Raw genomic sequence first — 20,515 nt, 5'->3', positions numbered from 1 at the left:
TCAGGATTATGACTCGTGTTTGTGATTGCAGCAGGCGGAGTGTGCACACATGAAAGGCCGTCTTAAACCACTAGTTTACCCTTCTTTACAGGACTACTCTCGGTCTATTACTGACTTACATATGTGACATGAGTAAAGGAAGTCAGTTCCTTTCAAAAAGAAGCCAGCCCTGAATTGGAAAGAGGCTTCAAACTTAATTAAAAAAAAATCTACTAAATCGTATGCACTGTCTCACTAAATGGCCTTGAAGTAATTTTAAAACATCTGAGACCCTTATTTCAGGCTGTAAATGTAGACGCCTGAGCATTGCTACCCCCCCGTTTGGTCCAAGACAATTGTGACAACTTTTTCTCATGCTTTTGGGTGCCTGAAATGAAAAGGAGGCATTTGTGACGATGAAGATGGGAGTGAAAGCGTACGAGTGGGAAGGAGAAGAGTCCAGGCAGGGTTGAGTGATTTGTGACAGAAAGACAAGGTTCACAAGATAGTAGTGACACCTGCTATGATGTGCCTTTTGGAGATGGTGGCACTGATAAAAAGACAAAGAGGCCAAGCTTTAGATGTTAAGATCTTCATTGGGAGTGATCAGAATGGACAGAGTTAGTAGATCAGAGGGAACCGTTTGCAGACAAAGTAAGAGGGGCAAGGCTGACATGTGCATAGGAGGGATGGTGGATATGCTGGACAAAGGATGCTGAAGATGGAGGTGCCAGGGAGGAGGCAAGGAGGAAGGCCACAGAGAAGATTTAGTGAAGGAGGACACGCACAGGATTGGTGTGACAGAGGATGGTGGGGATAGAGTGAGATGGAAGCAGATGATCTGTTGCTGCCATGACCACAAAAGGGAGAAGCTGAAGAAAGAAGCAGAAGTCTCTTTATTTACTTCATATTTGCAGTATTTGTGTGTATTACTGAGCCATATTGGCCATGACATCAAAAGAGTTGCGTTTTCCTGAATAACAACAGTTAAATGAATAAAAAATTTAAGTACAAATACATTTTTCAAAGATCTGAAAAAAAAAAAATCTATCTTATTAATAATGAGGTAAACATGATCGTGTATTAAAAGTGAACGTTTTAGAGAAGCTGCTTTGTGGGTTGGAGTTCAAAATAATGTAACCTGATATGTTTGCAGCGGGTTCAGAAACACCCCTGAAAACCATCATTGGTGCACACAGTTCACCCCTGCATCCACAAACTCTGCAAACCCAGCAAATATAAAGCAGACACGAATAAAATCCAGAAACGCTACTGCCCAGACTGTTTCAGAGGCCATTAGTGAACAGGATATAGATAATGAAGGATATGTGCAGGTATCACAGAGCTTGCTTACTTTGTGAGATGATGCCAAATCGCTTTGTGCACGTACTCTGACAGCACGGCTCTGCACTGAGAGAGCCCGAGCGCCAAACTGGCCTGTCTCCAGTCCAAACTTGTCCTCCATTAAAGATATTTGGCACGTTATGATACAAACATATAACAAAAGGAGGCCCGAACTGCTGAGCAGCTGAACTTGTTAAAGTAAGACGTGATGCAACACAGTGGGAAGGTGACACTACTCGGCTTCGATCTTTTTATACGTCGGCTTTGCAGAATATTCAGTTTAACGCAGGCTTTAAATGATTTTCAAATCATTTTGTTTTTATTTGCATTTCACACAGCCTCTCCACTTTTTTTTGGAATCGGTCTTGTATACGCAGCTGCTCCAACACCGCTCGCACCTAAAGCACAGCAAAACCCAGAGAGCTGCGACCACATTGGACTTGTTCAAACAAAAAAAGTGGACCGGGAGAGCAGTAGCATGTTATGCTTTGTGGATGGTGGTCAGCGCCTCCTGTCCAAGAAATATAGGAGGCTGATGGACTGGTTTGAAAGAGTGGTGCTCGCTCCTGCTCTGTCACACCGACGTCGGCGTCCAATATAACCCAGTGTTAGAGCTGACATTTACGTTGAAATAAAGCTCGTGCATTGAGGTGGAAGCTGAAGCGATCACCTGCCACCTCGAATGATTCACGATCAGTTTAATTACACCAGCACCCGCTGCAGTTGAGCGGTCGTACAACCGCTTTGAAAACTCGCAGGCATTCCTGTGATGGTACAATGAATCTTTGTTCTACTGCGAGCAGCTGCCAAGTCATCCCGAGTCTTCATCAAGGTCAGGTGAGGCACATCTGCTCCTCTTCCTCTTCCTAAATCCTCACGTAACTGCTCAGTTTGAAGCTTAAGATAACCTGAAATGACCTCAGACTTCAGAGCCTCCCTGAGCTTTTCCCGTGCTTACACTTCTCGTGATATGATTCAAGGTCCACCGTGGATAGTAAGCAAATTCAGAAGCCAAGAGGGAGAGAAAACACCTGTACGAGGACAACGTTGACTGGTGAAGTGTAGAGTTGGCACTCGGACACATTCCTTTGAACTACAGCTCTCTTGGCAGGACATAACAGACAACTGATGTAAGTCATTCCTCTGAGAAATGAAAAACAAGTTCTCGGCATAAACCAGACAATCCTGCCGTTTATCTGTAGCTGACCTGAAGTGGTGGTCAGAAATGAGAAGAACAAAGCTCGAGCGTGCAGCCAATTCCCATCAAATTCCACACAAACTGCACGAATACCTGGAAAAATATTTTATTGAGCACAAACAGAAACAGGACGCAGGTTTCCACAACAGATGTCTACATCTCAGTCATCCAAAAGCAAAGCTTCCTGTCGCCGCCGACCACACAGAGCGGCAACGTCCGGTGCCAACTGAGGCCTGATCCGACGGTCACCGACCCGATCGCCACTGGCTGTAACGACATGAGGTGCGTGACTTCAGCTGATGGTTGGAAAGCACATTAAATTTAATTTTTTAAAAACCCATAACAACTATGGAAAGCACACACAGACCTGCGGGTGGCCGAGATGGTGGATGATCAGCTGAGTGTTGATCTTTCCTGGACATCCCGTGGTGGCAAAGAGGTTTTCATTGGCTCGAGACCACCTGGAGAGAAGAACAATGTCCTGAAAGCCTTCACACAATTGGAGATTTACTGTCTGAAACATAAAATCATCCTCCTGAAACTGACTTGCGTTAAATCATGAAAGTTTCTTCTGTGATGCCAACCAATTCAGGTCTTTGTAAAAAGACCAAAAAGAAAACTCCAAATCTTTCAATTTCAACAAAATTAAAATATTTTTTAGCGAATCACAGACTGACCAGATTTAATGGAGAAACCTGAGCAGGTATGAACCAAAGCAATAAGGCTTATGGCAGAACCTTCCTCACCTAAACAGCCGTGCTTTATCGATGTGAGCTGGTCTTTTTTCTTGTGGGTAACTGCAAACAACAAAAACGTGACTTAGACACATCCCAAATCAATACCTCGAGCAGCATCAGCACCACACATCCTCTCACCTGGATCGAGTTATATCCCAGATCAGCCAGTCGCTGCCCGACACCCCGCCTACTTTGATCGTGTTGGTGAGGCACCAGTCTGCCGACATGAGCGGTTCGCTCTCCAGTGACAGGATGGCCTGCTGGGTGACCATGTCATAAAAGCGAATCGTCCCCTTCTTCTCTGCCACCATTAACTAGAGAGCACAGGACGTAATGAATGTATCAGGGATTTCACAACACTTTGTACTTCTGCACCAAATTCATGCTTTATTCTGAAAGTGGTGCTCGTTTTGGTTGCAACAAAGGTAGCAAAGATGACACGGATGCATGGTGGGTACTGGAGCACAACTAAACCTCTGTACCAAGGTGATACCAAGGTTATATGAACAGAAAACAACTGGTACCAAATATCCTGTCAGTTCATAGAGATTTCCTAAAAGTGATGGTACTTAAAAAAGTGATGGTGATACACTAGCTACTCCACATATTTTACAGTATGGGCATCAAACACTGAGGCATCAAAACTCGTCATTAAGGGTACTGGGGAGGTCGTGAAAGGTCTTTATCAGGGAAACAAGATGAGCTTTTTTTCAATTAAATCTCTTCAGTGAGGTGAAGGACAATCTCCTTCAACATGACTTTGAGAGAGTAATTCTCACCTTTAATACCTCTTGATTAGACTGTTTTAATTCTTTGTACGTTGGCTTTGTTAAGTCGTTACTTCGTAGCCTGCAGGCTCTACAAAATGGAGCAACTCGCCTTCTGACAGTAAAGAAATGGTGTGACCACATCACACCTGTATTGGCCTCCCTATACTGGTTTCCAGTCCATCTCGGGATCCAGTTTAAAATTTTATTACTTGTTTTTAAGAGTCTCAGTGTTTTGGCGTAGAAGCTCTACACTCCTACCAAAGCACTGAGGTCTAGGAACCAATTGTTCTTGGATGTTACTACTTCCAGGCTCAAAGGCAAAGGCGATACGACCTTTTCGGTGGCGGCTCCTAATCTGTGGAACAACCTATTTTTTCACATAAGAGCTGCCCAATCATTCAGTCATTTATTCTCACTTGCTTTCAGATCTAGCTGAGCAGGACATCCTGGCGTTTGTTTTTGTGCAAACAAAGCTGACAGATTTATGGTTTTTAGTGTATAATTTATTGTATTTTTATTTTTGACTTTATGACTTTATGCAGTAAAAACCATATTGACAGAGACAGTGGTTTAGAGATGTGGAGCTTCAGTGAAATATATACTGATTTATGTATATGGTGTGCAATATATCGTCCCAGCATGCAACAGTATAGAAAGTAGAAATTAAGCAGAATGAACTCTGTTGGACTCTGCAACATTATAAAAGGATTTAAGAACTATATTTTTTTGTTTCTCACCCTCCTCTGTACACTTCAGCAGGCTTTTTGTTGTGGCTTGCTGAAGCACTTTTACCCAAATGTGTGCTTTGGGCACCACATCAAGATATTTCACACCAAAATCTATATTTGAATGCTGGGCAGAATCTTTTATTTGGCTTATTTGACCACCCACGTGAACGTCAAGTGTTTCTGATAACAATGAGGATGTCTAGGAGGAGTGAGGGCATCCATAAAGTTGACCTCACACCTGACCCTCCAGCTGTAAACCATCTATACTACTCAGGGGTTTTACCTCAGATTTAGAGTAGGCAACTCCTACCTTAAAGACTTCCTTTGGGTGCCAGCACACACTGATGCCAGGAGACTGAAGCCGGAAAGTAGCGCTTTCATTCCCATCCAGGTCCCACACCCTGCAGACATGAATTCACGTGGACAACAAAGATTAAAATGGACACCAATAAAATGCAGAGTGATCTCAGAGTGAGGCACCTTGTTTGACCCACTTTGTTTCCAGAGTATTGGAACTGACACTGTGTTCGCAAGTGCTGTGAGAATTAATTGCCAAAACCTGTATAACTGTCTCATTATTGTGTAGGAGGTAAAAAAACACAGGGCTCTAATCATTTCTAATTAGTTGTGCTACGGATTGATTCAGTTTGACATGTGAACTGTTCTTGGCCTAAAATCCAAAAACAAAATCCACTACCTCTTAATTAACAGCAAAGATGGGGCTTTAGAGCAGGCGCCTAAAAATAGCATGGGATTTTGAGCCACCCTTAGCGCTTACATAACATTAGAACGAATTGACCTTCCAAAGGTTTCTTTCTCAGTAGTGCTAAATGCAAAAGCATAATGGCACACACAGCCTTGACCTTTGCAAATATAATGCCCTGAGTTTTCTTATTCCTATTAAGGCATGCAATGATCCAATATTTGGATCAGATACGGCTGATATGGTTCTGTGTTTGCTGCAGCTGTGTATGTTTGCAGTAGTTATCAAACTCCCTCAACTTGCACCATCATCTTGTCTTGAGTGATGGGAGGGTGGAGCATGAAACTGCATGCAGATGTTGTGGTAAAGAGAGCCTAAAGGTGAAGCTCTTGATTTATAAGTTGTCTACGTTCCAGCCTTCACTTGTGTTCATGAGTCTGGATAAATGACCAAGTAAACAAGGTCGAAATGGGTTACTGCTGGCTGCAAGCTGTCTGGACTGATCAGAATGCCTCCCTGGAAAGTTCTCTAGACATGCCCCTGGTAGTCCCAGAATTCACTGGAGAGACTATTAGATAAACCTTGCTAGCACTGGGTTGGACTCCCTTTTACCTTAAGAACTGCCTTAATTCTTCATGGCACAGATTCATCACACAGTTGCTGCAAATTTGTCAGCTGTACATCCATGATGTCATTCTCTCATTCCACAGCATCCCAAAGAAGCTCTTTTGGATTGAAATCTGGTGACTGTGGAGGTTATTAGAGTACAGTGAACTCACTGTCATGGACATGGTGCATTATCCCGCTGGAAGTAGCCATCGGAAGAAAGGCACACTATGGTGTTTTTAACAATGCTCAATTGGTAGTAAAGAACCACAAGTGTGCCAAAAAATATCCCCCCACACCATTACACCATCCCCACTGGCCTGATAAGTTAATATCAGACAGGATAGATTCCAAGATGTCATGTTGGTTTTACCAAATTCTAACCCTTTCATCTGAATGTCAGAGAGGAATCTGGGACTCATCAGACCAACGCTTTTCTAATCTATCGTCTAATGTTGGTGAGCCTATGTGGGTTGCAGCCTCAGTTTCCTGTTTTTCGCTCAGAGGAGGGGTACCCAGTGTGGTCCTCTGCTTCAGGCCATCTGATGAGACGTGCGGTTCGTTCAGAGATACTTTTCTGCATTCCATGGTTGTAGTGAGTAGTTATTTGAGTTACTGTTGGTTTTTTGGGTTGTTTTTTTTTTTTTTTGTCCTATCAGCTCGCAGCATTCTGGCCATTGTCCTCTGACATCAGCAAGGCTGTTTTGCACAAAGACCTGCTACTTACTCATATATTTTCTCTTTTTCAGACCCATTCTCTGTAAACCCTAGAGATCGCAGATCAGCAATTTCTTAAATACTCAGACCAACAACCATGCCACGTTAAAAAAATCACCTTCTTCACCATCCTGATGCTTTGCCTGACCATATCTAACTAACTAAATGCACTGAGTTGCCTCCATGTGATTGGTTGATTAGATATTCGTGTTAATGAGCAGTGGAACAGATTTAACCAATAAAGTGGCGGATGACCATATATCTCATCTGGGCTGATGGTGTCTCAGAATCTCTCAGAAGACACAGGGAAAAAACATCTGGGCAGAAGGACGTTCAGAATACCTCGGTCTGCCTGCCGCTACTATAACCTCTTTGGAAGCGTGAAAGGAAATGGATGGATGGATATTGTTCCTGTTGATTTAACTCTTGTTGTCTTCAGCACAAAATTTGGTTAGCTGTATTTGTGAGTTGCTGGTTGTTGTTGCTATAAAGATCACAGCAGCAAAGATACCAACTAATGCCAGACTGGTGAATCGTGTTGGAGCTAGGAATATAGCATTGTTACTTTAACACTGGATTGATACTGATATCAGCAGATAGACTAAGCCAACAAATCCAAACTGGAAAACCTGGGATCTCTAGTTCCCACACACCAAAATCATCTTTAAAAAAAGATTTTGATTTTTCAATAAATCTGCAGCTTTGTGGAAACATGCCTGGCTTTCACAGTAAAAGGCTGGTGAGTAAATAATGGGTGGCGTCTTTTCACTGAAGTTCATGGTTGCCTCTAATCTGCAGCAGGGTACAGTTGTCTTCATCCTTTTCCAGGGAAAATGGGCTCTTTTCTCAGATTTGGGCCTTCAAGCTTCGAAGACAGACAGACTTATGCTGGACTCCTCTTACAGAAAAAACGCCAGCCTCATATTACATTGAGCTATGACAGCAGGGGCAGAGGAAGGTGGGTTGGAGTGGAATGGAGGTAGGGGGCTAAGCACCCTCGCCTGAGTCGGCGTTATGCTCTACTTGCATTACACCAAATGTTTCACTGTGGGCGGCCCGCTGCCATTCATTTTCTGTGGAATACAGTGTATGGCGGCGAAACGCATGTCAGCTGGGGAAGCGTGGCGGAGAAAAGTTGAACAGCATCCTACTTTATGCAAATGAAACAGAGAGCTCTGGGAGGATTAGGACCGATCTTAATTAGAGTGTGGCTCCAGCAGCTAAATAAGATGTATGATCGCAAAAGCAGCTCAGCAACACCACGGATGTAATGAATCACTTGGACTGAGAGAGCTGCGGTTCCTGAGACCTGGATCTACGGTTAACCACATCTGAACTAGAAGAAAAGGTGGAGATGGGGGCACAGGGAAGGCTGCAAGTGTTTCTGGGAATATAAAACAAATGCTTGTGAAGCATGGGAAGGCGCTGACTGATGAGGTCATGCAAAAGACATCATGTAATAAAGTACCTCCAAAGACTATCTAAATGTCAAGTGTGTTGTTGGAGAGATTGATGTCCTCAGCGGTGCGGTGTAGGGGAGGATATGCCCCGTCTCAGATGAAGACCACAGTAAACACTCAACTTTTCCTGCCTCGTCTCCCGTGCAGGCAGTAGGATAGGGTGCTGTCAAAACTCTAGGCTTCTTTCCTCTGCCCATGTGCAGCCTGGGCCTCCATTGTGGAGAATGAAGGAGGGGGGAAAAAAGAAAAGAGAAAAGAGAGAGGAAAAACCCCCAGACCACATGAGGAAAACAACGACTAAACCCTATTCTTTTAGACCACTAGCCAAGCAGAGCTCAATTGCACGCTACACCACCAACGGCCAAACTGCGGTCAACCGCTCTCCCCTTCAAATGGAGAACGCCAGCTCCCCAAAAAAACATAACCTCTGCCGAATGAGGTGAAAGACATGAGACACGAAAACACACGTCACCGCTTCTGATAAAGCACTGTTATTGCATCACACTACATCAAGCAATAACTCTCTGCTTCCATGTACAACAACAGAGATGAAAAGGACATTGGAAGTGATCTAAGTGAGCAAACAATAAGGTTGGAGCGTTGTGGTTTTTTGGGGTTTCGGATAAATGAAGGAAACGGGAAATGCCGTTAGCACTGTGTGACCCAATTTGTTTTAGAGAATAGAATAAATAATCAAAGGTGAGAAATAAGAATCATATTCCTGGTACCTTGAAGGGTCACTACATGAACAGGGAACACAAATATATACGGCTAACAAACTGAAAAGTCAATATTTGGTGTGACCTCCCTTGTTCTTCCACACAACCTGAACTCAATTACTAAGTAGTCTCCAGGAATAGTTCTCCGGGCTTCTTGAAGGACATTCAGAGCTCTTCTTTGGATGTTTCTGCCTTTTGTTCAGTTGTCTGTTAAGATGATGTTGAGGTTCAGGCTCTGGGGAGGCCGATCCATGACTGATGGTGTTCCCTTGTGTGTTTTTCTACTCAGGTATGTTTTTACTGCATTGGCAGAGTGTTTGAAATCATTCAAGCTGTTGATAACGAGATGCTTTCCAGGTGGTTTTGTATGGTGGTTAAAAATCTGACAAGATCCCCACCATCACTGGCTGAAATCAAGCCCCAAAACCATGAAAGGGCCTTCACCGTGTTCTACAATGGCTCCAGATACTCACTGTTGTACCTCTCTCCTAAAGCCTCCGTACATATTTCAAGTTTGGATCCATCACTTCATCAAATCAGTGATTTTCAGTGCAGTTCTTGAATAATTTGGCATACCTCAGCCTTTCTCCCGGTTTTCCTTCCTTTAGAATGGCTTCTTGACATTCATCCTTCCAGTAACACCATTTCTGATGAGGCTAAAAGGACAGCTGGAACCATATACTGTATATAAAAGATGGACATGGCTGTTTTTTGTGTGTGTTTTTTTCCATAAAGCCCCCAGATGGCGATAGCTATAATTGCAAAAATATTTCAGTTCCTATATAAATCTATGGGAAAATATCAGTCAGGCACAAAGTCTGTAATTTGACAAATCTGTTAGCAGGAAGCAACACTGAATCTCGATTATCTAGAAACATCTAGCTTCTTCTTTATAAGCTAAGACCAATCTAAAAAAAACGTGGTCCAGAGTGTGAAAAGGTGACAGGAATGCTCTCTCAAGACCCAGAAACAACTGAGAAAGGTGGAAAATGTTGGTTAACGACTTATTTAGTTGTTGACATCACAGAGCGAGAAACAAAAAAAATGTATTAAATGTTTTATAAAAATAGCATTTCTTACGCTCTACTGACTTTAAAACACATGATCACACAGGATTCACACAATTTTCCCAACTTCCAAGATTACTTATTAAAAAAAAAAAAGAAAAAAAAAAGGCAGCAGTAATGGAAGCTGCCCACATTAACAAAATATCCACCTTTATGTAACTAAAAGTGTTGAATAAGGTCAGGTTTGTAATCCATGACAACAAATTCAGAACATGTTGAGTGGGTGGGGTTACAGAGGGTTATTTGAACTAATCTTATAGGGACCCAAAAAGGTTGGGAACCAGTAATCGAGGACAGGCTATCACAGTACTGTAATTTTTTCTCCCCTTACACAAGATGAGGGATTGAGGAAAAAACAAACAGATTATCAGTGAGAACAGGATATACTGCTTTAAACCATACACATAATGCAGCAGCAGCAGCAGCAGGTGGGCGTTTTCCTGAGTTCAGCGGTGAACTCAGTCAGCCCCAAATCCTCTCAGGACCCTGCAGTGTGCCCTCGTGATCTCTAGGTGGCATAACCCACACCCTTTCCACCTACACTGACACCATGAGTTGTTTAGACTACATGAAGCAAGACTCCATCTCTGAGGAAGTGCAGTCTGGTTCCCCACCTTGATGCTCCAGCGTCAGGTTGCATACTGGAAACAGCAGAGGTCCCACAGCTGCAGGGGACAGTGATGACAACACTAAACAAACTTATAGTAGAGGCACTCCAGCCAAAGCTAACAGACTGATGGAGAGGTCATGAGTCTATACATGCAGATAGAAACCTCCCTCCCTTTCTTTCCTGTTCACATATCGAGGCTCAGTTTGTGTGGGCTGACTGGAAGGTCGTCTCCTGTTAACTTGATCTATCCCTTGTTCCTCCTCTGTCTTCCTCCTGCGTCCCATATTTTCTCAACATGACAGAATTTAAATCTTTCAGCAGAGAGAGCGCACTCCTGTTTTCTCTGGACACTCGGCAGAGGGAGCGGAGGAAAAGAGTTGAGGAGACTTGTTCAGATGTGAATGGACAGGCCGATCACTACGCTGATGACAGTCAAAAACTGACCAAGTAAAGGGCTGTGAAAAATTATTTGCCCCTTTATAATTTCTTACAGAGAGCAGGGTACAAAAGAATCACTCAAAAAAGTAACACATCATACACAATCTAAAGAAACAGCTGAGAAACAAAGTCATGGTTAAAAACCCATTTCTAAAGCTTTGAGACTCCAGCGAACCATAGTAAGAGCCATTATGCACAAATGGAGAAAACTCGAAACAGTGGTGAACCTTCCCAGGAGTGGCCGGCCGACAAAAATTACCCCAAGAGTGCATCGATGAGTCATCTAGGAGGTCACAAAAGAACCCAGAACAACAGCTAAAGAACTGCAGGCCTCACTTGTCTCAGTTAAGGTCAGAGTTCATGATTCAACAATAAGAAAGAGACTGGGCAAAAATGGCATCCATGGGAGAGTTCAAGAAGAAAAGCACTGCTGACCAATAAGAACACAAAGGCTCATCTCAAATTTGCCAAAAAACATGTTGATGATCTCCGAGACTTCTAAGAAAATGTTCTGTGGACCGACAACACAAAAGCTGAACTTTGTGGAAGGTTTGAGTCCCGTTACATCTGACATAAAACTAACACAGCAGTTCATAAAAAGAACATCACAGCAACAGTCAAACATGTTGGTGGTAGTGTGATGGTCTAGGGCTGCTTTGCTGCTTCAGAACAACTTGCTGTAGTTGATGAAACCATGAATTCTGCTCTCTACCAGAAAATTTCTGACCATCAGTTGATATCCTGAAGCTCAAGAGCACTCAAGTTACACAGAAGGACAAAGGTTTGGAGATCTAATATTAGTATTTGTTTGATGATGTGAAAGAAGTAAATGTGACAAATACGGAGAAAATCTAAGAAATTATGCCATGATTCTAAAAAAATACATAAATACCTTTTCAAAGCACTGTATATGATGCCATTATTTGTGGAAATGAAAACATAAGAAGAAGGCACAATTTAAAAAAAAAATGCTGAATTATAATGCAGTTTGACTCTCAAGACAAATAAAATCATACAATACTAACGCAAACGCACATAGTTTCACAATAAATTACTGGAAAAATATCCTCCACCTCAGAATCCACATCAACTGGTACAGGTATTAATAGCATTTTTTTTTCAGAATATGAGATTAAACTCTCTCTTAATGCCAGCATGATAAAGGACTGTCTGTGATGTGGTAGTAAATGCCAACAAGGTATTGGTAGTGGTTAGCTGCATGCCTGGGCTTTCATATCTTGGTGTTTTGAAACCAGACACGAAAAGCAAGGCATGGCACTACCTGTGTAAATAAGAACAAGACAGGAAGGACTTAGATAATGCTCGTTTGTAACTCTTAAAATTATGATAATCTTCACTTTTTATTTGATAAGGCCTGAAACTAGCAACTGAGATCATAAAGCCATGTGGAAAGTGTTTACTGAGGTCACAGAGCAAGGGAAATGAGCAGTCGTTTCAAATATACTTCTATAACACTTGAAGTCTTTCAGCAACCAGACTAGCCAGTAAAAAAACTGCATGTTGAAGGTATTTCTGCTTTGGATTCACTGCCTGGAAGATATCAAAATCTGGATGTCAACCAACTTTCTCTAACTGAACAACAATAAGGCTGAACTCTTGGTTGTGGCTTCCAAGTCATTGCTCTGGAAAGTTCTTTGCACCAAGTCCTGCTAACCCATCACCCCCACCAGCTCCCAGTCAAGGTAGGTCTCCTGTAAAATCCTTCTTCTCAGCTACAAATCCAGTAATTATCAGAACCTTCTCCTCCCCTACACCCCATCCCAGACACTGGATTCCTCAGTTAAAGGTCTACTCTCCATTCCCACACCAGACTCCCCTCTGAGATCTACAAGGCCTCGTATTTTGGAGGTCTTCACAGAGAAACATAGCTACATATGCAGTCTACAGTCAGGTCTGAAAAACAAAACTTTTTCTTCTTTCTATTAGCCAGAAGGTGTCGACTCAATCAGGTCCAACTGTATAAAAAGACTATGTGAAAACAAGCCTACTCCTAACCCAATTTATGACTTGATTGAAGTTCTCATGTGATGTTGTGCGCATATTATTCAAGATATTCCCCAACTGGTTGACATAAAGCAGAGTAGGATTTGGTGCATGGAGTCGTTACTATGTGTCCACAGTCTTGATTTACTTAGTCACCCCTTATTCCATGATAGGTGGTGTAAGAGTAGCTATGTTCATCTTTATATCCAGTCCGTTATCTCCAACTAACTGCATTTTTTTTGTTTGAATCTAAAAATATTAGAGTTTCTACAATGCTGCTGCTGCCATTTGACATAAAAAGCAACACTAGCTGAAATAACTAGCTAAAAGTATATGACTTAACTACCTCCAGGGCAGCTAATACTGACGGCTATGTGGCTGAAGGGGGCAGCCAGAAGTAAAAGCTAAATGACATGCTTGTATGTTGCAGCAGAACCAGCCTCACAATGTTACAGGGGTTGTCCCTGTGGTGACCCCAGCTACTGACACACTTTTTCCCCTCCTCTCGGCTTAATTGAAAAGGAAATTTTGGGGACCCTGTTACGGGACACCCACCCCCCTTTAGAGAGAGGAAAATCTTTCTGCAGCTAATTGGATTTCCATATTTAACCAATTAGCTAGAAAAGCTACAAAGCAGCTCTGTGCTTACGCACAGTCACACTGGAGCATGTTGTGCTTAGCATCGTGTTTCACTGTGGAAACACTGTCAGAACTTTCTGCACCATTAACAGAGAACAGAACTGAAAATCAGAAGCTGGGAACACACACACGCACGCACACACACGGCAATAAAACGGGTTTGACCTGCAAGTGTGGTCATCACTGACGGAAGCAATTTGTTTCCCCTCCATGGGCTCGAACACCAAATGGTTAATGTAGCTGGTGTGACCCTCCATTACCTAGTGACAGCATGGGAAAAACAAACGTGTGAACAAAAACAGAAAATATACCAATCAATAAGTTGTTAAATGAATGTTTTCTAGCAGTTTAACTACTTCCTCTATTGCTAAGCACTGAACGTCAGCACTAAGCAGCAAAAGTTTGATGCCAAATGACAAGCGCAGTTGTGGCCAATGCGCTCCAGATGTTGTATTACCTTGACTTCATGCCTATCCTGAAGATCAGAAGTCAGCAGGCGTAGCTTTCTGTCAGCTGCAGCCGTGCACAACCTGCAAAGAGAGGGCATAAAAACACAGAGTGAGCATCAAAACAGTCAGACCGATGACAAACGAAATCATGCAACCACCTACACTGACACCTCTGGATGAGACTCTATGTGTGTGTGTGTGTGTGTGTGTGTGTGTGTGTGTGTGTGTGTGTGTGTGTGTGTGTGTGGTAGAAACTTGGACGCCGATCAGTAGAAACACTGCCAGGGAGATTCTGATTGCAAGCTAAGATAAACACGTAGAAAAATAAGAATCCTCACGCCATTTGTGCACGCCTCTGTTCAAAAAAACCTGTGCAGAGCCAGGCAGAGGACTTTCCCCTCTAATCAGTCCTCGTATATACCAGCGCCTGCAATTATTCACACAATTACACTAACTCACTTATGACAAGAAAAACACACACATATCACCAGAATAAACAGACAGCAGTTCACACATTTTCGAGCACAGGCACAGATGGATTTGGCATGATGTCACTACAAACAGCCTTAACGTGCTCCAGGGTTTTACTGCTACAGTAGATTAGATTATATTAGGACAGGCCCTCTCAACCTACGTATTAGTGTTTGTTGTAAAACATGGAACACACGCTGGCGTTTTGCCTTTTTTAAAATTAAATGTCAAAGCCATTCCCATTGAATAAAAAGGGGAAACTCCAGTGGATTTTTGTTTTGTTGACATAAACTCACTCTACCTTGTGCCATCATTTCAACCCCACAGAGGTTGAAAAAGGATAGGTTTTTGAAAGTGAGAACATCTTTGAAAGGTCTGCCTGACCAAAATTAGCAGAATCTTGGCTTAATGTTTTACATAAAAAAGAAGCAACATTTAGAGTGTATATACTGTATGCATATGTGAATTTTTTCCCCTTTCATCTTGTAATCATTACATTTATGAATCCCTGCTTTATTGTGGTGGGGAGGTCTGTGCCCCACTGATCCCAGGAGCTATGTTGAGGGGGCATTTGCTCCTAGTTGGGTTTTGCAAGGCAAATTGGTCCTGGGCAAGAGACCAGACAAAGAGTGATTCAGACGACCCTTATGAACAAGAGAACAAGGAGCCAGTTTACTTTGCTCAGGATAGGGTTACCAGGGCCCCCTGGAACCAGGCCCGGGGAGAGGGGTCTAAGAAAGAGCGTCTGGTAGCCGGGCCTTAGCCTATGAGGGCCAGTTGGACGCAGCCCAAAGACGAATGTGGACCTGGCCTTCTGTGGGTCCGCAACGCACAAGAAGCACCGCATGGGTCCAGTAAGTCGGACAGTAGTTATGGGTGGAAGCCCAGTGGTCTGATCCCCAGCGTCCCAGTGATTCCAGGAGCTATGTCGTCGAACACTAAGACTTTCAGATACAGCTGAATAAAACTGGAACTTCATTTTTAAAAGGACACATTGGAGAGATCGCATCTCCCACCTGGCTTGAGAACACCTTGGTGTTCCCCCAGATGAGCTGAAAGACGTGGTCGGGGAGGTCTGGGCTTCTCTGCCTTGGGTGTACTTGACATCCCCTTGTTGGCGTTCTTCCTGAATCATCATAATTAATCTTGGTCAATCACATATGTCATAGTTCTGTGACATGGAAAAAAAGCTGCCAATGTCCACTCGGGAAAAAAAAACAAACAAAAAAAAACAGGGCTGTTGGGGACATGGTTAGCGTTAGGGTTAGGGTTTGGTGTGCGGTGTGAGCATCACAGTGTTAACCCTGGAACAACATTAGTTTTGGTGTTTGAGGAAGAACACCAACGCGGGGATATCAGACCATGCCTCTTCTTAGACTCCCCCCATTTTAATGCTATTCAGTCTCTTCTTATATTACCATCACTGCAACTTATTCTGCCTAACCTGGTCCGGGTTGTTTGGGCAGCAGAGATGTCCAAACCTCACTCTTCCCAACCACCTCCTTCGACGTTTCCATGGGAACACCGAGCCATTCCAAGATCAGAGATAAAATCTCTCCAGTGTGTCATGTGTCTGCCCCCTGACCTCCTTCTGGTAAGATATGTTTGAACCACCTCAGCTGCCTACTTTTGATGTGGAGGAGCAAGAACTCTGGTTTAGTTTTTTTATCTGACAAAGCAAGGCTGAATTAAACCAAACATAAATAAAATGTCAGGATAAAATAAATATAAAAACCAATCACAAAATACAAAACTATAATAACTCTGTTTGAAACAATGAAAGGAACCCAAGACAGTAGAGTTGGAATTATAGGATTATACGATATCCATCAGTTATTTATTTGTCAGAGTACTTCTATTATTTGCTGAAAGAAATTTAGAAAATACATTTAATAAAAAGAATACATCCTTGCAAATATACCCATGCATGCAGCAAACTAGGATGCCAAGCTGAGGTTTTAAAATATGTTCTGTGCAAACTACAGAATATATTAGCATGTAATTTACTGATGCATGTCCGTTTCTGGTTGCCTACTAATCCAAGCTGCAATCATCTCTGAGGGCATCTGAGGGTAAAATGCCACAAACATGAACTTTAGCTTCTATGGTTTGAGCCTGGTTGGGGGTCTTTGTTGTCACGTCATTCTCACGTCCCTCTCTCCGTCTTCTCTTTGTGCCTTTAACTCTCTGATAAAGGCCAGCCTGTTGTCCACTGTATATAGTAAATGACAGGCAAGGCTGAAAAATGTGTGTGTTCAGTGGAAGTCTGTGGTTCTAATAGTCTCCAGGCTTGTTCTCATTATAAGCTGCTGTGGTGGCAGCTCGAGGCCCCTCTTCTCCCCTCTCTGTTACTCTCTCTGGGCCCCCACTTGAGGCAAACCCGTGAGAACGTTGTACTTTTCCTGGAAGGCACAGCTATGTGCAGCCTGAAGGGAGGGATGGAACCTGAGTGGGTAGTCATCAGCGCAATAACAAGTGCGCACGTCACAGGGCTGGCTCAAGGGTCCTGTGGAGTAAACCACAGAAGACCAGCTGCCTTTCCTTTTCAATTACAGAAAGGCTAAACACCTCCAGGGGGACCGCGAAACCTTCCCATCCACCGCTTCAGTTAGGCGGAAACTCTTGCTTTCTAACAATCTTTGCTTGGGCTACTTCCCTCCTGTCCAAAGGCACCAGAAACAACTTTGCTCACATCCTGGCAGTTGCAGTGTGACAGCAAGAGGCAGTGATGACTACTTTCACTGGCTGGTGTGCTTTCGCTGCAAATGTCTCTTCTCTGGTCCCAAAAACTGTGTTTACAACAGTCATCCTGTTATGTTAAAAGACGTAAATGTCTAATGTGGAAGTGAAAGTTGGCTGGAGACCTAATCCTGCCTCATCGTGACCTCTCGCGCAAAAAGAGGTCCATGACCTACAGATGAGCTACAAATGTCCAACCAAATGTCTTTTGCTAATAAGGCACCAGTTACATTGGCTTGGACACTGTCAACCACCTGTTGCTTGGGTAAGAATGTGTATATATTCCAACCGGTTAATAAATAACATGGCTGAACTTTTTCCATTTCCAGTTTGCATTACATTTTTTTTTAAATTTTACAGTCACTCACCTAGTAGTTGGCGAGTATTTGCAGACCTACATGGAAAACTACAGGCAACTGTTGCAACCTGCTAGCAACCTAAGCAACCTAAGGAACCACTGGAGCTGGTGGTCATATCACATGAAAACCTACAGGCAACTGTAGGAATCTGCTGGCATACACAAAAAGGTTATGCTGGAGGCAACTGATTTAACCCAGCGAAAACCAGAAACATCAGGGAACCACTGCTAACCAGTTGGGGAATATCTTGAATAATATACGCACAACATCACATGAGAAACTTCAATCAAGCTCAAAAGTGACTACCCATGTTTTTAATTAATGTCTTCAGCTCCTGAAGCTGAACACGGGTGTCTTCATTCATGTTTCAGAAAGAGCTTACATGAAGAGTTTTAAACAAGCCACCAAGCTACAAAGTGAACGATGTTAATAAAAAGACTTGATTTGGATATCAAAAAAAGAAGAAGGCCAAAGCACGCGGGATGCAGGTGGCCTAGTACCTGATAGTGGGTATCCTGTCCAGCCGAGACTCAGGGCTCCAGGCTAGAGCGTCGACACGCAGTTCATGGTGAAAAGCTCGAAGAACATTGAATTCAACTCCCTCGACCTCCACATCCTCCTCCTGTAGGAGCAAAGTTGCATTCAGAGAAGGAAACAGATGTGCACTCAGTGAACCAAAACATGTGAGACTGTATCTCTAACCTGGAAGAGGCAGGTGCCCACCACCAGGTACTGGTTTCCACCATAGGCCAGGAGAGATGCCGGGGTACCGGAGCTGAAGGGACTGAACTCCACCACATGAACGTAGTCGTCACATGGCACGGTGTAGCTGGGACTGTGGCTTGAGTCCTCCTGCATGTTGCGTGTACGTTCCACTGAAGGAATCAGAAGGATAACCGATAGGAAATGATTAGGATGATCATCAATAACTGTTGTTTAAAACCACTTTTAAACAAGAACATCAGTTTATTGATCAGATTATTATCGGTAAATGTACCAGCAGTCATGATAACTGTGATAATTAAAAGTCTCAACACTACATATATGATGATATTAAGCTATTTTGTTAAAGGGTGCGTTTAACTTGATTTTTAACTGATTAACAAAACAAGCTCCCAACTTTTAGGATAAATAACATTAGGTTTGTCTTAACGCTTAAAGGGATCGAATGAAAATAGTCAGGCACAAAATAAATGTTGTGTTAATTAAAATGTCTTAAAATAAGTCAGTTCTGTTAAGTAATGCAAAACAGACCCACTGTTTTTCTATTTTGCGTTGTATCAATGGTTCAGGCTGGTAATGCGGGATATTTTCTTGGTTGGTTTATCACAATTTGATCACTGAGCCACAGTTGACCATCAGAAGCTGTTCATCATGTCAAACTGGTTTCTTGAACATGTACTCAACAGTACAGTACTCAAATGGCCTCCACACTCACCAGATCTCAATTCAACAGAGCACCTTAGATGTGGTAAATGGAGTTGTTCTTATATAGCGTTTTTGTACTCTACTAGAGCAGTCAAAGCGCTTTATACAACATGCATCATTCACCCATTCAAACAAGCGCTTGTTTCTACACCTATCTTTCTATCTAACATTCACACACATTCATACATCATACCTACATACTCTACCTCCTGAGCTACAACCACTTGTTGTAGCTGTACATCATGGAGGTACAACACACAAATCTGCTGCAACTGATGCCATTATATCAAGAACATTTCCAGGACCTTATTGAATGTATATTTTTAAAAAGTCTAGACTGGATTTTATTTCAGTCAACTAAAATTGTTTTCAGGCCTACTTTTATCTTAGTTTTTGTTAACTATACTAGCTGGGGATTTATAAACCCTCTTTTGTATCTTGCAGATAAAAAATAAAGTTAAACTTAACTAAATTAAATCAGTATTTTTGCTTATGTTCAATAAAAAAAGAAAAAAAAAGTCTGCAGGGTTACAGTTGCTAAGGATCTTAAAAACCAAACGTCAATCAAAAACTTTCTTGTTTTTCATATCCCAGTAGTTACAGACTCATGCACAGCAAGTAGGACACAGCTGGGCTATGTTTTACCAAACTACATTGATCAACATTAGATTCGGCGCAGTTAATATACACACTGAGTAGTTTTTCTCTCTCTCCCCCCCCCCCTACAAATATAGACAGTGCTTAAAATTGTGTTACTGCTTATGAGTTACGTTTTTTTCTCGCTGAGTTACAACAAGGTCGCTTCTTTTCATGTTATTTCTGTGAAGGAAAACTAGGTGAATATGATATCTCAGCTAAACTAGTGTGGCTTTTGTGGAAGAATAACCGGGAGAATAATAATAATAATAATGGTGGTAACATGTCACCTGTCTAGAAGCAAAACGTGAGTGCTTCTGGTTTAAATGCGGGAGCACTGCTTGTCGTTTTTACCAGTCAAACCGCAGCCTGGCAATGTCGTAACTAACCCTTAATGGTGAGGGTCTATCTAAACTCAGAATACAGCAGTAACTGACAGACTTTACTACCTTATTTTCAATGAATCCCTTGAACGAAACGCTGCCCGCGTTTGAGATGTTTTCAATCTTCTTCCGATTACGACACGGAACGTACCATCGAGTAGAAATGTCAGAGGGTGGTTGGGTATTAGTTATAGCGACAGAATTTTGGGGGGGAAAGTCTAAAGCACTGTAGAAAATTCATAAGCGTTACTGAAATATTTTATTTAAAACACGTCCAATAAAACGAACTTGTAGCTAGCTTTCGAGTTTTAGAATTGAATATCTCTACGAA

The 20,515-nt window shown here is 42.5% G+C and overlaps 1 protein-coding gene across 2 annotated transcripts; it reads right to left on the bottom strand.

Annotated features, from left to right (window-relative positions):
- Positions 1-2,611: 2,611 nt before the first annotated feature.
- On the bottom strand, positions 2,612-20,496 carry nup37 (nucleoporin 37). Of its 2 annotated transcripts, none has more exons than XM_031746372.2 (10): positions 20,251-20,496; positions 18,440-18,612; positions 18,238-18,359; positions 14,177-14,249; positions 13,885-13,979; positions 5,067-5,157; positions 3,397-3,572; positions 3,268-3,318; positions 2,889-2,982; positions 2,612-2,788 (listed from the first exon to the last, which is right to left on the bottom strand). In XM_031746372.2, exons 2-10 carry the CDS (start codon positions 18,593-18,595, stop codon positions 2,675-2,677), a joined length of 972 nt encoding a protein of 323 aa, XP_031602232.1. In that variant the 5' UTR covers positions 18,596-18,612; positions 20,251-20,496; the 3' UTR covers positions 2,612-2,674. The 2 variants fall into 2 exon arrangements, with proteins under 2 accessions (XP_031602232.1, XP_031602235.1); XM_031746375.2 differs by lacking the exon at positions 20,251-20,496 and adding an exon at positions 20,092-20,241.
- Between the last annotated feature and the right edge of the window lie 19 nt (positions 20,497-20,515).

Source organism: Oreochromis aureus, linkage group 17 (genome assembly GCF_013358895.1).
Source record: "Oreochromis aureus strain Israel breed Guangdong linkage group 17, ZZ_aureus, whole genome shotgun sequence".
Classification (NCBI taxonomy): Eukaryota; Metazoa; Chordata; class Actinopteri; order Cichliformes; family Cichlidae; genus Oreochromis; species Oreochromis aureus.
The sequence above is the reverse complement of the archived record's forward strand: the minus strand, read 5'-3'. Positions and strand labels throughout refer to the sequence as shown.